The sequence below is a fragment of the Oncorhynchus tshawytscha genome, linkage group LG01 (genome assembly GCF_018296145.1).
Source record: "Oncorhynchus tshawytscha isolate Ot180627B linkage group LG01, Otsh_v2.0, whole genome shotgun sequence".
Classification (NCBI taxonomy): domain Eukaryota; kingdom Metazoa; phylum Chordata; class Actinopteri; order Salmoniformes; family Salmonidae; genus Oncorhynchus; species Oncorhynchus tshawytscha.
The window spans coordinates 44101324-44125805 of NC_056429.1; the positions used below are offsets into that span (position 1 = coordinate 44101324).

Here is a 24482-nt window from a genome sequence, read left to right on the forward strand (position 1 = left end):
AGAGAGCAGCCTCATAATGTACATAGTACCCCTCTGTCTCTCCACATAATACCAATCACAAGTCAATCAGATCATTCTCAAAGTAGGACTCCATTTTGCAGAGAATCAAAGTGGAAAAGCTAGAGAGCTTTAGGTTTCCTCTTCTCAACATATAAACTGTGTATGAATATGATGTTTATGGGATGTTGAGTGTGGATGTCAGACTTGCTCTGTAGGGTCCTACAGGCAGTTAACCCCCATGTTCTGGAACATCTTCCAGAGATCTGGAACCCCTCCCACAGTCATCTAGTACACTGCAGTGAGGATTCCAATGTCTGGCCCACAGATGGCCTGTCCGCCTCGTTTTTACTGTGTACATGCAGCAGTACAGGTGGACGCCAGATGACTCCCAACATTATTCACCTTACGGCTATAGAATGACTGACACTCTATGATAATCATATAGATAATAATGAATGTTTTGTAGTTTATTTATTTATATAATCCCAACCCAACAATTACATTGAGAGAGGCGATTGCTGGACAATTCAGCCGTTTGATTCATCAGACAAAACCTTTTTTGGTCTGTCTGTTTTTCTAAAGGTTATTTTAATATTTTTAACTATTTAAAAAATATATATATTTGAAAATATCAATAATTTCAACACAGTTAACATGATTGATATTCATGGCCATGAAGTCCGTCCAGTTACTCCTTTTAAACAAATCTCTTTTGATGGTTGAAACCTGCAGTGTCATCCCGAATTAGCAAAATTATGATGATGAGGTTCACCTCAGTCAGGCCTACAGGAGAGGAAAGCCTGGTGCTAGGTAGCTAGTTAGCCTAGCGCTCCACTTAGCGATATGCCCAAACCCATGCCTAGATATAGATGGAACGCTATCGACGGTTTCTTGATACAGTCTTTGAAATACAGCTAGCTGGGTGGACATAGCTCTAAAATAAATCTACTTAATCTACTTAACCCTTATTTGACCAGAGGCCGTATGTATCAAGCATCTCAGAGTAGGAGTACTGATTTAGGACTATGAAACTATGAAATAACACATATGGAATCATGTAATAACCAAAAAAGTGTTAAACAAATCAAAATCATTTTATATTTGAGATTATTCAAAGTAGCCTGCCTTTGCCTTGATGAGAGCTTTGCATCCTCTTGGTATTCTCTCAACCAGCTTCATGAGGTAGTCACCTGGAATTCAATTCAATTAACAGGTGTACCTTGTTAATTTGTGGAATTTCTTTCCTTCTTAATGCATTTGAGCCAATCAGTTGTGTTGTGACAAGGTAGGGGTGGTATACAGAAGATAGCCATATTTGATAAAAGACCAAGTCCATGTTATGGCAAGAACAGCTCAAATAAGCAAAGAGAAACAACAGTACATCATTACTTTAAGACGCTATGATGAAACTGGCTCTCATGAGGACCGCCACAGGAAAGAAAGACCCAGCCTTACCTCTGCCACAGAGGATAAGTTCATTAGCGTTACCAGCCTCAGAAATTGCAGCCCAAATAAATGCTTCACAGAGTTCAAGTAATAGACACATCTCAACATCAACTGTTCAGAGGAGACTACGTGAATCAAGCCTTCATGGTCGAATTGCTTCAAAGAAACCACTACTAAAGGACACCAATAAGAAGAATAGACTTGCTTGGGCCAAGACACATGAGCATTGGACATTAGACCGGTGGAAATCTGTCCTTTGGTCTGATGAGTCCAAATTTAAGATTTTTGGTTCCATCTGCCGTGTCTTTGTGAGACACAGAGTAGGTGAATGGATGATCTCCGCATGTGTGGTTCCCACCGTGAAGCATGGTGGAGGAGGTGTGATGGTGTGGGGGTGCTTTGCTGGTGACACTGTCCGTGATTTATTTAGAATTCAAGGCACACTTAACCAGCATGGCTACCACAGCATTCTGCAGCGATACGTCATCCCATCATTTATTTTTCAACAGGACAATGACCAAACACATTCCAGACTGTGTAAGGGCTATTTGACCAAGGAGGAGAGTGATGGAGTGCTGCATCAGATGACCTGGCCTCCACAATCTCCCGACCTCAACCGAATTGAGATGGTTTGGGATGAGTTGGACTGCAGAGTGAAGGAAAAGCAACCAACAAGTGCTCAGCATATGTGACCCTATTCAGGAAACTAGGCGTATGTCGCAAGTCATGACTTAACAGGACAGCCATTTGAACGTACATTTTTATTTTTTATCAACATGCGTTTTTGTGCAGAAATGAACTTTCATGTGCCTTAATATCAAACTTGTATGCCATCTGTACATACTAATACAATTGTGAAATTACGAGCCTAGTTGGTTTAGCCACAGAAAAATAGAGCACCCTTCCTGCTAGCCATGATTGGCTGAGATAATGAGTGGGCTGGACATGCCGAGGGGAGTTTGGATTGGTCTGCCATATAGCACGCGTCTGTCTAATTATTTTCCCATTGTTTTCTCAAATGCAGTGTATGATATACCATTTTGTAGCTCTGAGTCGCTACTTGTATCCAATGTAAAAAAGAAAAGAAAAAGAAAAACGGAAATTCAAATGTTTCTACATAAGACCGAATCCAGGTGGTGAGTCACATATGTGGGAACTCCTTCAAGACTGTTGGAAAAGCATTCCAAGTGAAGCTGGTTGAGAGAATGCCAAGAGTGTGCAATGCTGTCATCAAGGCAATATGTGGCTACTTTGAAGAATCTCAAATATAAAATATAATTTGATTTGTTCAACACTTTTATTTGATTACTACATGATTCCATATGTGTTATTTCATAGTTTTGATGTATTCACTATTATTCTACAATGTAGAAAATAGTAAAATAAAGAAAAACCCTTGAATGAGTAGGTGTGTCAACTTTTGACTTGTACTGTGTGTGTGTGTGTGCGTGTGTGTGCGCCTGCGTGTGCACGCGCACGTAACGTCTGGGCTTATAATGAACATATTTATGGGAAGCGTTTTATAAGCTCCATGTGACAAAGGGAGGAAATTAAAGTTCCTAGTGCATCAGACACCAGGTCTGCATCCCCAATGGCACCCTATTCCCTACATAGTGCACTACTTTTGACTGGGCCCAAAAGTAGAGCACTATGTAGGGAATAGGGTGCCATTGGGGATGCAGTCCTGGCCTCACCATGCAGTCTCCCAGCCAGGCCTAACCCTAACCAGGCAGCATGGCCGTCTGCTGCCCTAATCCCCAAAACCTGCTCCACATTACCCACCCGACCCCTAAACTCATTTAATCTAGAGACATTTTTTGGAACAGGTAGGATTAAACACACTTGCCCAGTTGGGTGTCTTTTTCCCTGTCGTTTGTTCTCCCTCTGTTCCTCCTTTTCCCCCTATTTCCCTCCTCTCCCCCCCTCTCCCTTTCCCTCCTGCCATGCCTGCCTCCCTCCCTACCATCTGTAATTTTGTGTTGTAATTTATGGTTGCAGTTTATTGACGGCCGGCTGGCCAAGCTGAATGCAGGCCGAGGCTTCACTGACCTGTTCGAAGAGGAGATCAGTGAGGGAGGCTTCTGTGGAAGTAAGTGGCACTAACATCCTATAAGATTCATCTTACAAATAATAATTTTACTCAAACATAATTTTGGCTTACTTTTTCATTTCATATTGAACCTTTATTTAACCAAGTAGTCCGATTGAGGTCAGACGACCTCTTTCCCAAGAGAGTCCTATACGTTTGATACAGTCCCACAAAATGTATATCATCAATTGAATTCATGTCATCACTGTGTCTGATCAGTCACATTCACATCTCTCATTGTGTGTGCCTTTTCTGTTTTGCAGGTAATTCCAGATCTTATCAACAGTGGGTGCACACCGTCAAGGTATGCAAAGATATTGTGCAAATAAAATTAATTGAGTGCATTCTATATCTTCTCATGTTAGAGTAAATGACAGCTGTAAGTTCTTGAGTCTATGGAGTGGAGCGTGCTGAATGTAAGTGTGTGTGTGTACATGTGTGTGCGGTTGGGCTTGTGAATCTGTGCATACTTACAGTAGGACAATTGAGACAGGGAGAAAGAGAGAAGGAAAGTGAGAGAGAGAGATGGAAAGAAAGAGAGGGAAAGAGAGCGCGAGACTGTAGTGATTTGACGAGACGTCTCCCTGACTGACATGTTGATCTGTCAGGAAACACAAGAAAAGTGTTCCTCCATCAAACCAACCAAAGAACATAGATCACACACCCTTCTCTCTCCCCCTCTCTTCTCTCTCCCCTCTCTCTCTCTATCACTCTCTCTCCTGTCAACCGTACAGCAGCTCCGAATTAGTCCTCTAGAGTTATTTTCAAAGGCTTGTTAAAGTTCACATCCTATGACTGACACAGATCTATAAGAGCAGACTTTCACCTCGGCCCCTCTCTACTCTTCTACGCTCATCTCCTCTCTTTTCTCTGTCGGCTCCAAACTCTAAACTGGCTGGCATTAAAAAGAGTTTAGTCGTTTAGTTTGACGCAGTTGCCTTGTGCTCTCTTAGTCTTTGCATTAAAGACTAGTGTGGTGAAGGTAGAGAGGGAGTGACAGAGAAAGAGAGAGACAGAGATGGATGCATGGCGAGACAGAGAGAGAGAAAGAGATAGAAAACAGGATAAAATAACTGAGTTCAGCAGAGATGTCATTCAATATGTGATGCAATTTAGCTACTGTATCTTGCCTGCTAATATGGTGTTTATATATTCACTATAACACTATCTCAGTGTGTCTCTCAAAGCAAACTATAGATGCCAGTAATGAGTTTTATGTGTTAGAGATATGATACATACAGAAAACACGCTGTCCGTCCATCGGCTTATTTTTGTATAGTAATTCCAGGCGTCTGTTGGTTTCAGTGGAGGCTCCTCAGAGGATGAATGGGAGCACCATCCTACTTAGTGAATTTCATTTTTTAATTTTTATATATTGAAACAATAAAGTTGTACTTTTTAGATAAAACTGAACTAAATATATTCACGTCACCAAATAACTGATTAAAACACACTGTTTTGCAATGAAAGTCTACAGCATCCTCTCGGGTAACACAATGGTGTAGTCGAAGGACCGCTAGCTTCCATCCGTCTCTGGGTACATTGACTTCAATACAAAACCTAGGACGCTCATGGTTCTCACCCACTTCCACAGACTTACACAGTACCGCAGATTAAATATCAGCCAACAGAGAGAAGCACGAGTTTGAACTTCACTCAAATTAATTGAGTTTTCCCTATTAGTTAACACTATCAACGTTTCCCTTTACTCTGCAATTGTGATCGATTCAACGCAATATTAGCCACTTTCAATGCAACATACTGAAACAAAATGAACTATGCAAGAGATTTTGTGGGTGGCAGAACGCATCCAGACCAGTGCGGCATAACCAATCATAGCTGCAGTAGGCCTGTATGCAAATAGAGTATATATGGATCTGTGCCATTGACTTTGAACTGGACTGTGTTTACAGCATGAGCGGTCATGAGTTGATGCACTTGTTTTAAGATAAAAGCTAAATCTGCGTGTAGCCACGTGGACATGTTGTTCATATCCTTTTCTAATTAGTGAGTTATTAGCCCAGTTATAGATAATTAGTAGTTAGTAATAGGGGGGTGATTGCTTCCTACAAGAGCACAAAAATGTACATTTCTAGACATCTTTGAAAAGCAGGTCATGGAAAATAGCTTTTTTTTTGTCTTAACAAAAGTATTGTATTTTGAGAAGGCTTGAATAAGCTAAGTAGGCAATTGGCAGAGGGTAGTGTCATTTGTCTCATTCTCTGTAATAATGGTACAGGAATAATAATGCATTTAATTTTGTAAAGTGGTTCCTTGCATCAAATAACACAACATTTTCAGTCACCTCCTTGTCTGAAGGATAAACAGGCTAATGACAAGCGCTGCATGTTTTTTTTACAAAAGTCCACATTGAATCCCCACATTGGCTGCTACTGTAGGCTGAATGGTAGAACATCTATTTCCATGTGAAAATGTTATGGGATGCATTTTTTCCATTGTTTTTGATGGTAGGCCACTGGTAGGCCTACATTATAATTAAAAATAGCCGCCGTTGCATACTTGGCCACTGCTAAAACTGTAACTTAAAGTGGTTACAACCTCAGTGTTCACACTAAATGCAAGCTGGAAGTTGCACCGAAATTTCACAACATTCAAGTTTGCCATCAGCAGACCTGAAAGAGGTATTGCAGTATAAACTGACGTGTTGTGCATCCAATGAAATGATCAGCGAATGAATCTAGTTCTGAAACCATAAGCTACAGCTAGCACTGCAGTGCATAAAGTGTGGTGAGTAGTTGACTCGAAGCGAGAGAAAGACAATAGTTTAACAGATTTGAACAAATTCATTTCTTCAAAAATGTACAAGCAGGACAGAACGAGAAAGAGAGCAAGAAAGCTACATTTAGTTTTCTTCTTAGTTTACCTTTCACTTACTTAGCTAATTTAGCCTACTCAACAACCTGACTCAGAGAGGAATTTCTATTTATGTTAGCTGGCTTACTACGGCTATCCAACACTGCAACTCTTCCAATTAATTCAAGTTAGCTTTCGGTTTTATTAATATATTGCAACCGGGGCCTGTCGGTGTAACTTCTAAACTGCTTGCTGTACAGCGTGATAGGATTGGATATTTACTAATCCTATGTTGCTGTACCTCTAAAATCACGTCCTTGTCACACGTCCCTTGGAGGTCTGGAGAATTTTGTATTGTAGGTTTTAATAGTCAGAGTGGGTACAACATCTCCTACACACTTCCTTATAAACTCACCAAATCAGTGTAAAAATCTATATTATTCTTTGAGGCTACCTGGAACATGTCCCAGTCCGCGTGATCAAAACAATACAATCATGAAGCGTGGATTATGATTGGTCAGACCAGCGTCGAATAGTCCTTATCATGGGTACATCCTGTTTGAGTTTCTGCCTATAGGACGGGAGGAGCAAAATGGAGTCGTTGACAGATTTTTTCCTTGAGGGCCGTCGTGGTATCGGCTTGAGGGGGGATATACACGGCTGTGACAATAACCAATTATCTTGGGGGATAATACGGTCAGCATTTGATTGTGAGGAATTCTAGGTCAGGTGAACAAAAGGACTTGATTTCCTGTATGTTGACACAATTACACCATGAATCGTTAATCATGAAACATACAACCCCACCCTTCTTCTTCCTGGAGAGATGTGTATTTCTGTCGGCACAAAGAATCCCGGTGGCTGTGCCAACTCCGACAGCATATCCTGAGAGAGCCATGTTTCCGTGAAACAGAATATGTTACAATCCCTGATGTCTCTCTGGAAAGCAACCCTTTTCCTAATTTCATCTACCTTGTTATCTAGAGACTGGACATTAGCGAGTAATATACTCAGAAGCAGTGGGTGGTGTTCGCACCTCTGAAGTCTGACCAGAAGGCCACTCAGTCTTCCTCTTCTGCGGCGACTTTGTTTTGGGTCAGCCTCTGAGATCAGTTCAAATGCCCTGGGGGGTTCGGACAAAGGATCCGCTTCGGAAAAGTCGTATTCCTGATTGTAATGCTAGTAAGTTGACGTCGCTCTGATATTCAATAGTTCTTCCCGGCTGTATGTTATAACACTTAATATTTTCAGGGCTAAAATGTAAGAAATAATACATTTAAAAAAAAATACAAATACTGCAGTTTCCTAAGGACTAGAAGTAAGGCGGCCCTCTCTATCGGCACCATCTTGTACTACATTAGATTGACGGTAACAGTTGTCAGATTACAAAACAAATTCTAATAAAATAAACACTGGCTGTTGTTGACAAGCATATTCAGTTCATATCACAGGAGGCTGCTGAGGGGAGAACAGCTCACAATAATGCCCGGAATGGAGCAAATGGAATGGCATCAAATACCTGAAACCATGTGTTTGACGTATTTGATACCATTCCACTCATACCGCTCCAGTCATTACCCTTGAGCCCGTTCTGCCCAGTTAAGGTGCCACAACCTCCTGTTGTTCATATACATATTATTAATATTTAATTCAGTGATTTAAATTATGATCCCATCCTCAGTAGCCTATTCCAGCAGGCTATTGGAAACAAAAACACTTCTTAATGTAAAATCACCTCGCTATTCATGTTGAATAAAATAGTCTGTTAATTTGAACTAAGCAAGCTGCTAAATAGTTCAGTTTACATCTTGTCTAGGCTACTGTAGACTATCTGAAATGAGATGTAGGCCTTTCAGGGGCCATAGACGACCAGCCTTTAGCTAAGCAGACTATGGCAACATTTTATTACAATCATAAAACCAGATTTTAGTTTGTATCCTATGCCTATTGAAATGACAAGTCAATCTCGCAAATGGGCCATTTATTAAGGTTTTTAGTCTTAACATCTGGCACATAATAACAGCACAATTGCCAGAAAGTAGCCTAACATTAATTTTTTTATATTCATCCAAGTGTTTCTTGCAGAGATTTCGAGATCCTCTGTCCAACTTTCATCACTCAAACTCTCGTGTCGGATTTATCTATAGTTATGCGCAAAGAGGATTTATTTACATTTATAAACCTGGTTCGAGCCCTGAATGCTAATTGGCTGTAAGCCTTGGCATATCAGACCATATCCCACGGGTATGACAAAACATAACTTTTTACTGTTCTATTTATAGTGGTAACCAGTTTATAATAGCAACAAGGCACCCCGGGGGATTGTGGTATACAGCCAATATACCACGGCTAACGTCTGTCTCCAGACACTCCGCGTTGTGTCGTGCTTAAGAACAGCCCTTAGCCATGGTAAATTGGCCATAATAACTCAGCAAAAAAAGAAACGTCCTCCCACTGTCAACTGTTTATATGTGTAAACATTTGTATGAACATAACAAGATTCAACAACTGAGACATAAACTGAACAGGTTCCACAGACATGTGAGTAACAGAAATGGAATAATGTGTCCCTCAACAAAGGGGGGGTCAAAATCAAAAGTAACAGTCAGTATCTAGTGTGGCCACCAGCTGCATTAAGTACTGCAGTGCATCTCCTCCTCATGGACTGCATCAGATTCGCCAGTTCTTGCTGTGAGATGTTACCCCACTCTTCCACCAAGGCACCTGCAAGTTCCCAGACATTTCTGGGTGGAATGGCCCGAGCCCTCACACTCCAATCCAACAGGTCCCAGACGTGCTCAATGGGATTGAGATGCAGAACACTGAGATTCCTGACTTGCAGGAAATCACAAACAGAACGAGCAGTATGGCTGGTGGCATTGTCATGCTGGAGGATCATGTCAGGATGAGCCTGCAGGAAGGGTTCCACATGAGGGAGGCAGATGTCGTCCCTGTAACGCACAGCGTTGAGATTGCCTGCAATGACAACAAGCTCAGTCCGATGATGCAGACCATGACGGACCTCCACCTCCAAATCGATCCCACTCCAGAGTACAGGCCTCGGTGTAACGCTCATTCCTTCGACGATAAACGCGAATCCGACCATCACCACTGGTGAGACAAAACCGCGACTCGTCCGTGAAAAGCACTTTTTGCCCGTCCTGTCTGGTCCAGCGACGGTGGGTTTGTGACCATAGGCAACGTAATTGCTGGTGATGTCTGGTGAGGACATGCCTTACAAACAGGCCTACAAGCCCTCAGTCCAGCCACTCTCCTCCTATTGCGGACAGTCTGAGCACTGATGGAGAGATTGTGCATTCCTGGTGTAACTCCGGCAGTTGTTGTTGCCATCCTGTACCTGTCCCGCAGGTGTGATGTTCGGATGTACCGATCCTGTGCAGGTGTTGTTTCAAGTGGTCTGCCACTGCGAGGACGATCAGCTGTCCATCCTGTCTCCCTGTAGCGCTGTCTTAGGCGTCTCATAGTACGGACATTGCGATGTATTGCCCTGGCCACATCTGCAGTCCTCATGCCTCCTTGCAGCATGCCTAAGGCACGTTACGCAGATGAGTAAGGACCATGGGCATCTTTCTTTTGGTGTTTTTCAGAGTCAGTAGAAAGTCCTCTTTAGAGTCCTGTTTTCATAACTGTGACCTTAATTGCCTACCGTCTGTAAGCTGTTAGTGTCTAATCTTTACATACATTACAAGTTAGCTTTTTTGTACATTTTTAAGTGATAAAGTGTTGATTCCTTGAAGTTGATTCCTTGTTTTAATTGTTAAACTATTTTTCAAAATGAACTAGTGTCAATGTTGGTTAAACCCATATCATAATCCTGAAGTAAAGTGGGGAAGGGGTTCTGCCTATAATGTGTCTGTGATTCTGTGTTGTATTCCTAAATAAACATTTCCTCTTTGTCTAGTTGTAAGAGCTCCAGTTGGTTTTATTTGATTGTCACTCTCAGTATATCAGCTATGTGAATCTATTTTGAATCTATATAGCATGCTTCGCCAATGCAGCTATAGGACTACAGTATGATGGAATTACATGCCTTATGCCATTTGTCATCTGAAGCAGGGAATAGCTAAACTCACACATTGTTTACATGTTGAGCTATATGTTCTCAATTTAAATTGATACCAATAGACAATGTATGAAGCAAACCATATACCAGATTTTGATTGCAGTTGTTCCCATAGAGAGACAGTACATGGTTGCTCTATGTATCACTGACACTGGATAAGCTAGCGACTGGGCTATCACAACTAACCTTTTAGGTCAATAATATGCTGTTTTTATTAACATTTTGTTGGCTTCATAATCGTGAGAGGAAATTAACTACCTAGTAGCTAGCTAGTTAGTTATAGCTAGGTAGCTTACAAGGTTAGGCGACCTTTCTCAAAACAAGCCTCATTGTGGCTAGCTACTTCTTGTCCCTAATCCTAGCCTTTACAGCCAAATGTCTCTTCAGAAACCTCAAAATAAAAAATATTGATTCATGCCAGCATTGATTACATTTTCCCCCCTCTTGCTGCAGTTTTAACTCATCTCAAATTAACTGAGAAATGCTGTGAAAACCAGCGTGCTGCAAACATTCCAAAAAATGTTTTGTCACTAGTGCTTGTTTTGTTCAAATCTTTAGTCCTCACCTACCATTAATCCTACGCCACTAATCTGGTGAGCATCTTTTGGAGCTCCGCTCAAGCAAGGCATTTGATTGGTTTGACGTGTTGCAAGGCGACACTGATTTACACTGGGTTCCGACCACTCTTTAGCTGATTTCTGCAATGGAACTTCTCCATGGTTCCCGTTTTAGGGCTATGAGTTTACTAATGCGTTAGTTTTCGTTTCTTGACTATAACTTTAATATGGTGACATTGATGTAGGCTGTGTAGCGGTTAGCAGTTATGGTACGAAGGGTTTGGCTTGAAGTTTTTGGGCCTATTCACAGACAGCTGTTGTGTTGTGCACTAAAGTCCATAAGTAAGGGAAAAGGTGAGAGAAGGAGAGTGTGCGGGTGATCAGGGGTATATTCATTCCGCTGATTCTGGTGCAAAACGTTTCTTACACGGAAGCAAACTGAACGAAACTGGGAGGGACCTACCTGAATTTGTCCAATAGAAACTCGTTTGGACTAATGATTACACACCAGATCAGCTAGATGCAGGCTAGATTCAGGCAAGAGTGTGGAAGGTGGTGCTGAATGTGTCACTGTCTGATTACTCCAATATATCTCTCGACCTGTGCACCTACGTTATAGACTTTCATTTATAGACTAGGTTGTAGCAACCTCGTGATGGGTATAGGGCCATTTTTAGTAACATGTAGTAGCTTAAACAACCTTACATTGAGTTGGGTGAATGGAATATGAAAGCCATGGTCATAAATAAATAAAAATCTTCCTCCCTAATCTTAAATGGCACCAACTGCCACTGGTTGGGTTGTGTGTTCGATGGAAATCCTGTGTGTGCTGCCAACCGTGCACGCGCGCACGTGTGTGTGTGTGTGTGCACTGCTAAATTACAGTGTTGTGTGTTGCAGAGAGGCGGCGTGCTGATCAACACTGCAATGACTAAGGCAAGTCCAGCTGTAAAACGGCCTACAGATATGGATTAATAACGTTCCCAATCAGACCGGGTCAAATACGTCCAATATGTTCAAATATTGGAGCTTCTCTTGATTTAGTTTGGAACCAGTGGAATAGTCCCACAAGTGCAAACTCCGAGCTAAGTCAAGCACACCTCAAATACTTTCATATTGGACACACACAACATGAAAACCTAACCTTAAAATGTGTATTTAGTCATACGGGTTCTCACTCTGAATATCCGAAAGGTTGTAGTTAGCTGGTAAATGTCATTGTTATACTAGGACGGTGTATGTATATGCATGTGTGTGATGCCCTTTCCAAGTTTAGTCTTTGTCCTTTTGGCCAGCAGGATCAAAGCAGGCCTTGATGTTACACCAGACCACTGTCGAATATTAATGGAGCCTGTGGTTATTTCTAATGCCTGTGTTTCTCTCCTTCAGGCCAAGAGTCATGCCAAGAGGGGCATTCGCAGGCTCAAGCAAAGGGTGACCTATGTGAATTCACACCTCTCCAGGGCTCACACACACACACACACACTGTTTTATATGGAGCATGTGACTCAGCTCACTCAGAGATGAGCAGGGTTGTAATGACTTGTGAAACATGTGCATTGTGCTTTGGTCAGGAGTGTACATTTGTCGTCATCCAGCTACAGCCCTAACCCTTTATTGTTTGCATATTTCATAAATGAGCCACTGATTCCTTCAAAGGAAATGCAACCAGATGTATAAGTCTGGTCCTTTTGATAAGGCAATTTCAGTTTGAACTCACCGTCAGAGAGAGGCTGAGGACAGGGACACTGACTAACTGGCTCTCACTAGGCTGTACTCGGCACACACACACATACACACACACACACACATGAGTTCAGAATTATTTAATCTGATTTGACCTGGCCACACTCCAAATACATGCATAACTGTCTGTTTTATTATGTTATGCACACATTATCGCACACTCACTTGACACACTCACTCCTCTCTCTTTCTCTCGCTCCCCCCCCTCTCGTTTTCTCACACCATCTCTCCATCTCCTCCCTCTATCGCTCTCTCTCAGGAAGAGGAGGATGATGGGCCGTTCTGCTCAGGGTCTCCCACCAGCACCAAGAGTCTGTCACCACGGAGACTGCAGAAGAGGAGACATGTGAGTGACACACGCACAAACTATTCCTACGTCTCCGTTCCCATCCCTCTCTTCCCATCTCTCTTCTCATCTATCTCCACATCTAATCTCTTTTCCTCATCTACCTCTTCCTTTGGTCTAGTCTCTCCATCCTTCCTCCTATTCGTTACTTTGTAGTAGTTTGTCAATGTGCCAGATGATAAGTAATGATAAGCAGATTTTCTAGTGTGTCACATCAGCAATAGTAAAATGCACTGTACACTCTACAATGTTTATGTAAGTTTGTTAGTTTGCTCTGTCTGTATGGACAGTCAACACAACAACACAGCTCCTCTGCTTTTCACCACTTCTTAAGGAGAATCTGCTTGTGGCATCATTAAAAACACGGCATGTCTTCCTAGTATGTGCAAGCTGGCACATGCACTCTCCATGCACCCCCCCATACCTCTCTGTTTCTCTCTCTTGTTCCCTCCTCTTTGTTTCTCTCTCTTGTTCTCCCCCCAACAACACAGCTCTCTCTCTCTCTGATGCACTCACACAAACAATACTCAGATTAATACTTAGATTTAGCTTGCATGGTGATTGCGAGGTTGTCAGCTCGATGTCACATCGATGTCACATACATCCCTGCTGAAAAACTGCATAGACCAGTATTGTCTGTGCTGGTTCATGCAGGTCTATGCTGATCAAGCTGGTCTGACCAGCATGGTCTAGTTGGTCAAGCTGGTCTGACCAGTGTGATCTAACTCGTTCTGCTGGCCCACCAGCATGGTCTTGCTGGTCAAGCTAGTCTGATCAGCATGGTTATGCTGGTAGACCAGCCTTCGATGTGTTTTCTCTGGTGATAGCCTTCGTTGTGTTTTCTCTGGTGATAGCCTTCGATGTGTTTTCTCTGGTGATAGCCTTCGTTGTGTTTTCTCTAGTGATAGCCTTCGTTGTGTTTTCTTTGGTGATAGCCATCGTTGTGTTTTCTCTGGTGATAGCCTTCGTTGTGTTTTCTCTGGTGATAGCCTTCGATGTGTTTTCTCTGGTGATAGCCTTCGTTGTGTTTTCTCTGGTGATAGCCTTCGTTGTGTTTTCTTTGGTGATAGCCTTCGTTGTGTTTTCTCTGGTGATAGCCTTCGTTGTGTTTTTGCTGGTAAACTGCCTTCGGCTGTGTTTTTACTGGTGGCTAGCCTTCACTGTGTTTTGGACACTGTTGGTGAACCAACATCAAGTCACATTATGCTGGCTTGCAAAGTGATATTTAATTCCAATTGGAATCCAGCCAGAGTGGATTCCCCCAATCTGCATTCAGAATGACTGGAAGGGATAGACAGATTAATAAATGAGACTACCTAAACTACACTATATACGGAAGTATGTGGACACCCCTTCAAATTTGTGGATTCTGCTATTTCAGCCACACCCATTGCTGGCAGGTGTATAAAATTGAGCACACGGCCATGCAATCTCCATAGACTAACATTGGCAGTAGAATGGCCTTACTGAAGAAAGAGCTCAGTGACTTTCAAATTGGCACCATCATAGGACGCCACCGTTCCAACAAGTTAGTTTGTAAAATGTCTGCCCTACTAGAGCTGCCCCGGTCAATGTGAAGTGGAAAAGTCTAGGAGCAACAACGGCTCATCCACAAAGTGGTAAGCCACACAAGCTCACAGAATGAGACCGCTAAGTGCCGAAGTGCCTAAAAATCGCAAAAGCCAAAACGTGCACCCCTTGGGGTCTCCTGGACCGTGTTTGGGAAATGCTGCTGTAGGGGGAACTCTTTTGGGTTCCACGTAGAACCCTGTCATTTGTTACTATGGGGGAACCCTTTTGGGAGCCACATATAACCCTTTTGATTTGTCCCTGCAAGATACAACTTTTTGGAGTTCCATTTAGGGCCCTCTCATGAAGAACCCTCTGGTTCCAGGTAGAACCAATGACATGTTCTACAGTTATACTTATAGGATACTTTAAATGTGCTTATGTTCAAAATGACTGTAATTTGACAGTAAGTTACCTACTGAGTTGCAGTAAGAATACAGTGTTTTTATATACTGAATAAAAATATAAACACAACATGCAACAATTTAAAATATTTTACTGAGTCACAGTTCAAATGAGGAAATCAGTCAATTTAAATAAAAATATTAGGCCCTTATTTATGGATTTCACATGGCTGGGAATACAGATATGCATTTGTTGGCTATAGATACTGTACCTTAAAAAAAGGTAGGGTCATGGGTCAGAAAACCAGTCAGTATCTGGTGTGACCACCATTTGCCTCATCTCCTTCGCATAGAGTTGATCTGGCTGTTGATTGTGGCCTGTGGAATGTTGTCCCACACTTTTCAATGGCTGTGCAAAGTTTCTGAATATTGGCGAGAACTGGAAAACACTGTCGCACATGTCAATCCAGAGCAACCCAAATATGCTCAATGGGTGACATTTCTGGTGAGTATGCAGGCCATAGAAGAACTGGGATATTTTCAGCTTCCGGGAATTGTGAATACAGATCCTTGCAACATGGGGCCGTGCATTAATCATGCTGAAACATGAGGTGATGGCGGCGGATGAATGGCATGACAATTAGCCTCAGGATCTCGCCACGGTATCTGTGTGCGTTCAAATTGCCATCGATAAAATGCAATTGTGTTCGTTTTCTGTAGCTTATGCCTGCCCATACCATAAGCCCACCGCCACCATGGGGCACTCTGTTCACAACGCAAACCCCTAGCCCACATGACGCCATACACATGGTCTGCGGTTGTGAGGCTGCGGTTGTGAGGTTGGATGTACTGCCATATTCACTAAAACAACGTTGGAGGCGGCTTATGGTAGAGAAATTAACACTAAATTCTCTGGCAACAGCTCTGGTGGACATTCCTGCAGTCAGCATGCCAATTGCACTCTCCTTCAAAACTTGAGACATGTGTGGCATTTATTAAGCAAATATTCAACTGAGTTCAGCACAGAAATGCGGTAATTACATAAAATGACCATAATCCATTAGTCCTGTTCTTTCCGGCTCGGACAGAGATGGATACACTTGTGCCTGCTACAGTTGGTTAGATACACACAGACTGCATAGACCGCATGAGAGGAATGTACACGACACAAGACGATAGAGAGGGATAGACAGTTTGTGAAAGTACGAGTAAAAGACCTAGTCAAATGATTTCGTCAGTCTAGCTAAATAGTATGACTAAAGACAGTACAGTATGGGGAGCACAGCGATAAAGTGATGTGGCAGGGCGGAACTGCCCGAGCAGAGATGAGAGGATGACTTTAAGGAATGAAAAATAACAAGGTCATCAAATAAAAACCTAAGTAATATACACAACTGAAATGTGTGTACACATTTTAGAGCTGACCCCATTTAGGCGATTGTTTGGTCGATAGGCTGTTGTTCAACCTGAAATGTCCTTAATCGAGCAGTCACAAATATATGTTTTTATTTCATGGTGCACAAGACACCGGGCTGATTTGCGCCTGTCTCAGTGGACTAAACCATTGCGGAGGCCACAGGGATGGATGGCACAGTTCATCACTCTAAGATGTGATGCTGAAATTGTATACGGTTTATATTATGTAAAAATAATGGTGCAACACTAATAAATTGAGTATTATTTTAGGTAACACTTTAATTGACACCCAGTGTCATAACATGTTATGTCATAAGAGCTGACATAACTTGTCATAACCTGTTATAATATGGTCATAACACTGTCATGACATGTGCGTTATTTTATGGCTGTTTATGACACCTACATAAGAGTGTAAAATCCCACAAAACCTACCAGACAAGGCAAAATATTCCGTTACACAATAGCCTATGTGTCAACGGTATGTTTGTTATATAATGTTTTTGGAAATTGGCCATATTAATTGTGCACCCATTGATGGCAGACATTTACTTACGCCAATGGCCTGTTGCTGATGACTGGGTTGAATACAGGAGCAGATTTATGGAGCAGGACAAGACACCCTCTTTTTGACTGAGGCCATGTATGTGATAGGCCTATCTGGCTTATGTGATTATGATGGTCATAATGCTTCTTGACAGTTTCAAAGTGTATTTTTATAGTCCACGTAAATTGACACAGGATAGTTATGCTTCATTACAATGTCATAAAGTAAATCTGCTACTAGTTATTTAAAAAAAAAAACGAAATAATTAATTATAACAACAACAGGATTTGTTAATTTTTTTATTTAACCTTTTTTTTAACTAGGCAAGTCAGTTAAAAACAAATTCTTATTTACAATGACGGCCTAAGCCAATTGTCCACCACCCTATGGAACTCCCCATCACGGCCGGATGTGATACAGTCTGGAATCGAACTAGTGACGCCTCTCGCACTGAGATGCCCAAGAAACAAACTTTCAAATTAAAGGAAACTTCTCGGCAGCAAAAAAATCTACTTTGATGAAATGTTTTGACACTCTTATGTAGGTGTCATAGCCAGCCATACAATAACGCAATGTACCTATGTTAGAACAGGTGTAAATATATGTTATGACCATGTTATGACTAGTTATGTCAGCTGTTATGACACATTATGACATGGTTATGATCGTGTTATGACACTGGGTGTTAAGTAATGTGTTTTTCACAGCACAGTTTAAAAATATATGGCCAATAGAAATCAAAACTGGATGGTGTTCAGAGATAGATGGGAGGGGTTGAGTGGAGCTGAGTGAAGGGTGGGACTAAAAACAAACCAAGGATAACTATAGTAAAATACACTGTGTCTGTAAAATGTATGTATAATCTGGAAGTAGAAGCCTAAGTGTTGTTTGTTAGTTTACTCTAATTATGGGAGGGGTGGTAGGGTTAGGGGAAAATAATAAAGGAAAATTTGCTCGATATTTGGCACCATGCCCATCAACCACTTAAACTAGTACAACACTTCCACTGAGGTTTGGCACAAATACACATATATTAGTTCACCCCCCAAAATATGCTAATGAGCCCCACTGGTACATTGCCCCCACCTACATTTCAAATCTCTGTGATGAATTTTTTTTACCATTATACTAGATTATGTACCCTAAAAGGAACCAACCAGTACCATGTGAGTTCCTATGTGTACCTCTGAAGGTACCTTATGTTTACCTTTGACCTCTTTGTACCTCAGGGAACAGCACTGTATCCTAACCATACCCTAATTTTGAGAGTGAGGATATATCTTTTTGGTAGTAAAGATGTATCTGGTGGCACTGCTGAGACATTAATGCACTTCAGCCCAAAAGCTTGCAAGTTTAAATCCCCAAAGCAATTTTTGCACACCTTACATCCAGTGTCCCTTAGCACTGCTATTTTTACATTGGTGTTGTCAGGTAATCTGACAATTATCGACTTGGGCAACTTTTAGCAAAGTGCAGGAATGTTTTCTTGCATTAAATCTGTGGCCATTCTCTCTCATGTCCACAGACCTGGTGGCGTAGCAGGAAATTCAGGTCATTAGCAACCAAGAGGTTGTGAGTTCAAATCCCAAGTGAGGTATAGTCTCAAGTAACCAGCGTTCAGCATCACACTGGCCTTTTACAGCAATAACACCTGAATTCAGTTGTAAAAATTCTGTAACTTGTTGTCGTGTGTGTGTGTGTGTGTGTGTGTGTGTGTGTGTGTGTGTGTGTGTGTGTGTGTGTGTGTGTGTGTGTGTGTGTGTGTGTGTGTGGTGGTCCTGCAAGACTAGCTGGTCTGCAAATCCACATCCATCATTATCATGTTTCCCATGCATGCTCTATTGCAGTTAGATTTTTAGAATTTTGGGATCACAACTACAGACACAAACCAAGGGGAAACACTGAGATTGTGAGGCCAAGACGGTTGCCACGGCCACGGGTTTCTGTCCTGTAATGAACTGTGTTATATCCTGTGTGCTTGATGAGGCTGATGAACAGACAAAAAAAAATGTGACGGCTCAACCACTACCAATTAGAGATTCTTTACCGAGGTCTCTGCAACACACATGCACGGACGCCACTGAGCTCTGTTCATGGCCACAGTAACGGGACCCCAGGGACTCCTGGTGCAGAGACACACTGGATGGCATGTCCCAGAGCACTTGTGTGTGTGCGTGTGTGTGTGTGTTAGGCATCGCTTCCAGTTTAAGATTCATTTCTCAATCAGACTTGTACCCAGACCAAGTCCTGTACCCAAATCCTCATACCCTGTACCCCTCAATGGAGCCCCATTGGCCAAGACTACCTCTCTGTTCCTGCGACCTGCATATGACCCAGCCCCATGCCCGAGCCCTGTACTCAACTCATATACGCCATTCTAACAATATACAGTACCTTTGCCTCAACCCCAAACTCTATCTGTTCCTGGTAATAAAGATAAAGATGTACCTGGTAGCACTGCTGAAACATTAATGCACTTCTGCCAAAAAGCTTGCAATTTTAAATCCCCAAAGCATTTATGCACGCTTTACATCAAGTGTCCCTGAGCACTGCTATTTAAGAATGAGCAACTGATTTAAGAATGGTGCCGGAGGGGAAAGCTGCGGTTTTACGGGCTCCTAACCAATTGTGCTATTTTGTGTTTTTTTTGCATTGTTTGTAACTTATTTTGTACATATCTTGTTGCTACCATCTCTTATGACTCACTTTCTTTAATGAGTTGGACGTGAGTTATATAATGTTGCTCCCAGACAAGGCCCAAATCCCCATCAATCACATGAAGAAAAGAAGGAAATTCAGGGAGCAGAGATCAGGGTGCCTTGTGAGAATTCGTCAGCGAGTGTGTAACCCACCTCTACCATCTGTTCTATTAGCCAACGTGCAATCACTAGAGAATAAACTGGGATGAGCTCTGTTCGAGACTATCCTACCAACGGGACATTAAAAACTGTCATATCTTGTGTTTTACGGAGTCGTGGCTGAACAACAACATGGATAATATACAGTTGGCTGGGTTTTCCTTACATTGGCAGGACAGAACAGCTACGTCCGGTAAGACGAGGGGTGGTGGTGTGTCTCTATTTGTCAATTACAGCTGCTGCGCGCTGTCTAATATTAAGGTTGTCTCGAAGTATTTGAGGACAACAACCTCTCCCTCAACGCGAGCAAGACAAAAGAGATGATCGTGGACTACAGGATAAGAAGTGCCCGAACACGCCCCCATTCACATCGACGGTGCTGTAGTGGAGCAGGTCGAGAGTTTCACCAACAAACTGTCATAGTCCAAACACACCAAGAAAGTTGTGAAGAGGGCACGACAATGCCTTTTCCCCCTCAGGAAACTGAAAAGATTTGACATGGGTCCCCAGAACCTCAAAAAGTTATACAGCTGCACCATCGAGAGCATCCTGACCCTTTGCATCACCGCCTGGTATGGCAACTGCTCGGCATCCGACCACAAGGCCCTATAGAGGGTAGTGCGTACAGCCCAGTACATCACTGGGGCCAAGCTTCCTGGCATCCAGGACCTATATAGTAGGCGGTGTCAGAGGAAGGCCCAAAAAATTGCCAAACACTCCAGTCACCGAAGTCATAGACTGTTTCTCTGCTACTTTTACACTGCTGCTACTCGCTGTTTATTATCTATGCATAGTCACTTTACCCCTTTCTACATGTACAAATTACCTCAACTAACTTGTACCCCTGCACATTGACTCAGTACCCACACCCCTGTATATAGCCTCATTATGGTCACTTTTTTAAAAACATTTGTTTATTTAGTAAATATTTTCTTAACTCTCTTTTCTTAAAACTTCATCATTTGTTAAGGGCTTGTAAGTAAGAATTTCACGGTAAGGCCTACACCTGTTGTATTGGGCGCATGTGACAAATATCATTTGACTTGATTTTATCTCTACTGTACCAGGCCCAATGTAGGCCAGGGCTACCTCTCTGCTCCTCTCCATCTCTGCATATTAAAGAGATATTACAAACCACTTGTCTAGTGTATAATTCATACACACTTTGCCCTGCACACACACCTCACACACAAACACAAACCTCACACACACACACACCTCACTCACGTACTCACAGACACACACCCAGCTCTCTGAGTGATATGAGCATACCTTTTTATCACCATGTAGCATTAACAGCAATCTCTGTTTCTGTCCTTGAAATGAAATGAATTAATGATCTGGTTCATCTTTGGAGTTTATTCTAATATTAGATATTTTATATTAGATCAGTGTAATTATGAAATGAACATTTTTCGGTTTTGTTTTATTGGCCAGTTCATTCAAGTGTCACTAAAAGAGCATGTCCGTTAAAAGTATGTGGGAGGTATTCCTTGATTTGCACTCCCGGAATGTTCTCTTAGTGTGAAATACTAACAAACACAAACCTATTGTCTTGCTTCTCTATGTTTGGGAGTGATTGCTCACCTCGTGTGTGTTTGTGTGTGTTTTAGCGGATGCAACAGTACGTTAGCTGTGTGAGAGCGAGACGGTGGTATGCATAGTGACAGCAGGCTTGTGGCAGGGCTCAGCAGTGTGACGCTGACACTACTCTACCATAGACTGAATAAATGCTAGCATGGGGGGGTGGGGAGAGCGAGAGAGTGTTTGGGGGAGGGAGGGGGGGCTAGTGTGGATGGTTTGTTTTTGTGCTTCTGTTCTAATGGGGAAAAACTGCACACATCTGCATGGTGATGATGTGGAGATTGGAGCCTGTCAGGTTGTGTGTGGGTGGGTGTGTGTAGGCTGTGTGTGTTTAGGTGGTTATTTGTAGTCTGGCCTGAGATTCTTGTCTGAAGCTAAGCTGCCACCTCATGGTAGCTTTAAAGTACTGCATACGTCAACAGACACGCTGGTTGATTTTATAGGATTGCTTATTTATTTATTTATTTTTGCAAAATGGTCAGAATACTTTTAATTTAGCCCGTTTGTTAAAAGCGTGTGCTTTCAGAGGCAGCCAGTTGGACAGACAGGCAGGCCTAGTATCCTGCCTCAAACACTGTCTGTAGTTTTATGTCTAACAGAAAGACAGACTTGGCCATGGTTCTGGCTCCCTCTTTCACTCCCCCCCCTCTCTACCGCCCTCTCTCTCTATCCCTCCTCTTTCTCTCTCTCATTTCATTTTCCCCCTCCCTCTCTCTCTCCGTGTGGTTTGTTTGGCATATCTCGCATACCCTGCCAAGCGGTGAGATCAGTGGCTACTCAGAAACACCATATGAAATGTAGAATGTAAAGCTGGTACTTAAAGTCTCTAGCTCTCTGTCAATGGCATGCTCGCTTAACATAACCAGTCATGCAGACAAGAGACTGAAAGAGAGAAAAAAAAGGGTTTTCTTCAAATATTTCTACTGAAATGGACAGTGATTACTATTTTCCCCTCGTAAGGAGGGGGAGTGAAATATAGAGTTATTGTATGGCATATGAAGGATTAATAGAGCCACTGCCATGAGCTTTCCTTTAAATAGATTTCATATCTGGGCTCATTCCGTTTGGAAAGCGAAAGCTTGACACTATACAATAGGTTAGAGGATGACTTGGCCATATTGAAACTCTCCTCACTTACAGCACGACTGGCTGGAATATACAGGTTTTTATTTCACCAGAAGTGCCTCAATAAATTATTCTTCTTTAAAAAAAATTTTTTTTACTGCAAATAATGATTTGTTGCCACAAAATGTGCAACTGCAGCGGTATTGACAATGACTAAACATGCGGCCACTGTAACAAAATTACTCGCCATTGTGTATATCACAGTGATCCAAAAAAAAGTATTCTAAAAAATGTTCACAGACAGTAAGACCGTCTATTGTTATGCCAGCAGAGGTTACTGTGCAGAGTACCTATTGTATTGAACCACATTAACCGTGTGCTTAGGGATTTTAGTGTGCTTTTAAACAAATTAGAGCCTTTTTTTCCCACCTTCTGTCCTCCAAACTGATGGTTTTAGCCAGATTCCATTTTCATTATTAGACTTCATTTGCTGCCTCTTTTCCTGGTGTGGCACTCTCCCTCGCTCTCTCCTTCTTTCTCCCCTTCTCTTTCACTGCAGCAGACTCACTGCGAGGGAAAATAACAGGCATCTGTCATGTGAGAGAGGTGAAGACAGAGAGAATGAGAGGCAGAGATGGAGGCTGAGGGAATGAGAGAGGGGGGGGGGAAGAGAAACGAGAAAGAGAGGGAGAGACAGGATAGAATCACTTTTCCATTTTCACCTCTCAGTTTTATATTAGTCTGTCGTGAGAAGTGAAGGCGGAAGTTGTTTCACCCAGACTTCCTCTAGCACGGTTGTCTCGTCTTTACAGTTTCATCAAATAACATGCTACTGCCACTGTAATAATTACAACTCTGGATGACTTCCATGTTCATTCAGTATGTGTGTTTCATAAATGGAAAGTGTGTATGCATGTCTTTTTGTTTTCTGTATGTTTTGCCCTTCCAACAGTGTGTAGGTGTAGGTTGTCTAGCATGGATATAATTATGACCATAGGAAAGGGCAGGCTGAGCCGGGTGTGGTTATGATGTGGGCTGAGCTCTATGGCCTGGGTATGGTTTGTTGTGTTTGAGGGTTCACCTTGTTTTAATAAACACCTAGACACACCGAGAGGCCCCGCTTCCCCAAACATGCCTAAGTGCACAAATGAACAGGCTAAATAGCAGCAAGGACCATGACCTGTGTGTGTGTGTGTGTGTGTGTGCGTGCGTGCGTGCGTGCGTGCGTGCGTGCGTGCGTGCGTGCGTGCGTGTGTGCCCCAGCACCCACCCTCTTGCAGGTGCATCTCCAGTCTCCCTAACTGTCAAGCCAGCCTCTGCGTGAATGATTTGATATGTGTGTGTATGAACGCCCGTGCTCTTGTGTGTACATGGTATCACAGTGCTGATTTACGGCCCTGACACAGGAATCCATTAAAGTTTTTTTTTTTAGGAGATGGTAGGCCTGAGCCGCTCTATAATGGTCTTTATTATTATAGCTCCTAGCTACCAGAGACAGAGAGCAGCCTGAGCCGGGCAATCAGCGCCGCACTACATGTGTTCCTGTTTAGCCCAATGGCAAAGAGGACTAAGTGGCCGCTCTACACATTTCTCCTCCCTTAGCTTTTATGGCGAAGGCGGTGGTTAACCCTTTCTGTATGCATGCGCGCGTTTGTGTTAGGTGTGTGTGTACCCTAAATGAGCAGCGGCCAGCGACACGTTACATTCCGCCCGTCTTGCTGGCACCGTGTCAGCTAATCAAGACCGGGTTGGTGCAAGGCCCTAATGTTTCCCCCCTCTCCTCTGTCTCCAGGGTTTATGGGTCCCCCTTTTCCTCTTTCTCTCCCTCAATCATTTACATCCGACCTGTCTCTCTCTCTCTTTCTCTCTCTCTTTCTTTCTTTCTTTCTTTCCTTCTTTGTGACGAGTCATGGTTGCCCTCTAGGGGATGTGAAAGTGACAGGCTTTTATAATGTGGCAAACCTGGTTTTAGAGGCTGCTTTAGAGACTGCGTTGGTACAGGAAAGAAAAAGGGGTG

At 42.6% G+C, this 24482-nt stretch overlaps 1 protein-coding gene across 8 annotated transcripts in view; it reads left to right on the forward strand.

Annotated features, from left to right (window-relative positions):
- The window catches only part of LOC112251009 (DENN/MADD domain containing 1B), a 174065-nt gene that overhangs the window by 143109 nt on the left and 6474 nt on the right, over positions 1–24482 (forward strand). For 7 of the 8 annotated variants that reach the window (XM_024421615.2, XM_024421632.2, XM_042321731.1 and 4 more), the window contains 5 exons: positions 3445–3535; positions 3799–3839; positions 11891–11926; positions 12380–12433; positions 12996–13082. In XM_024421615.2, the coding sequence (XP_024277383.1) occupies positions 3445–3535; positions 3799–3839; positions 11891–11926; positions 12380–12433; positions 12996–13082 (309 nt within the window). The remainder of the gene's footprint in view (positions 1–3444; positions 3536–3798; positions 3840–11890; positions 11927–12379; positions 12434–12995; positions 13083–24482) is intronic. The other variant, XM_024421624.2, reaches the window with a different exon arrangement.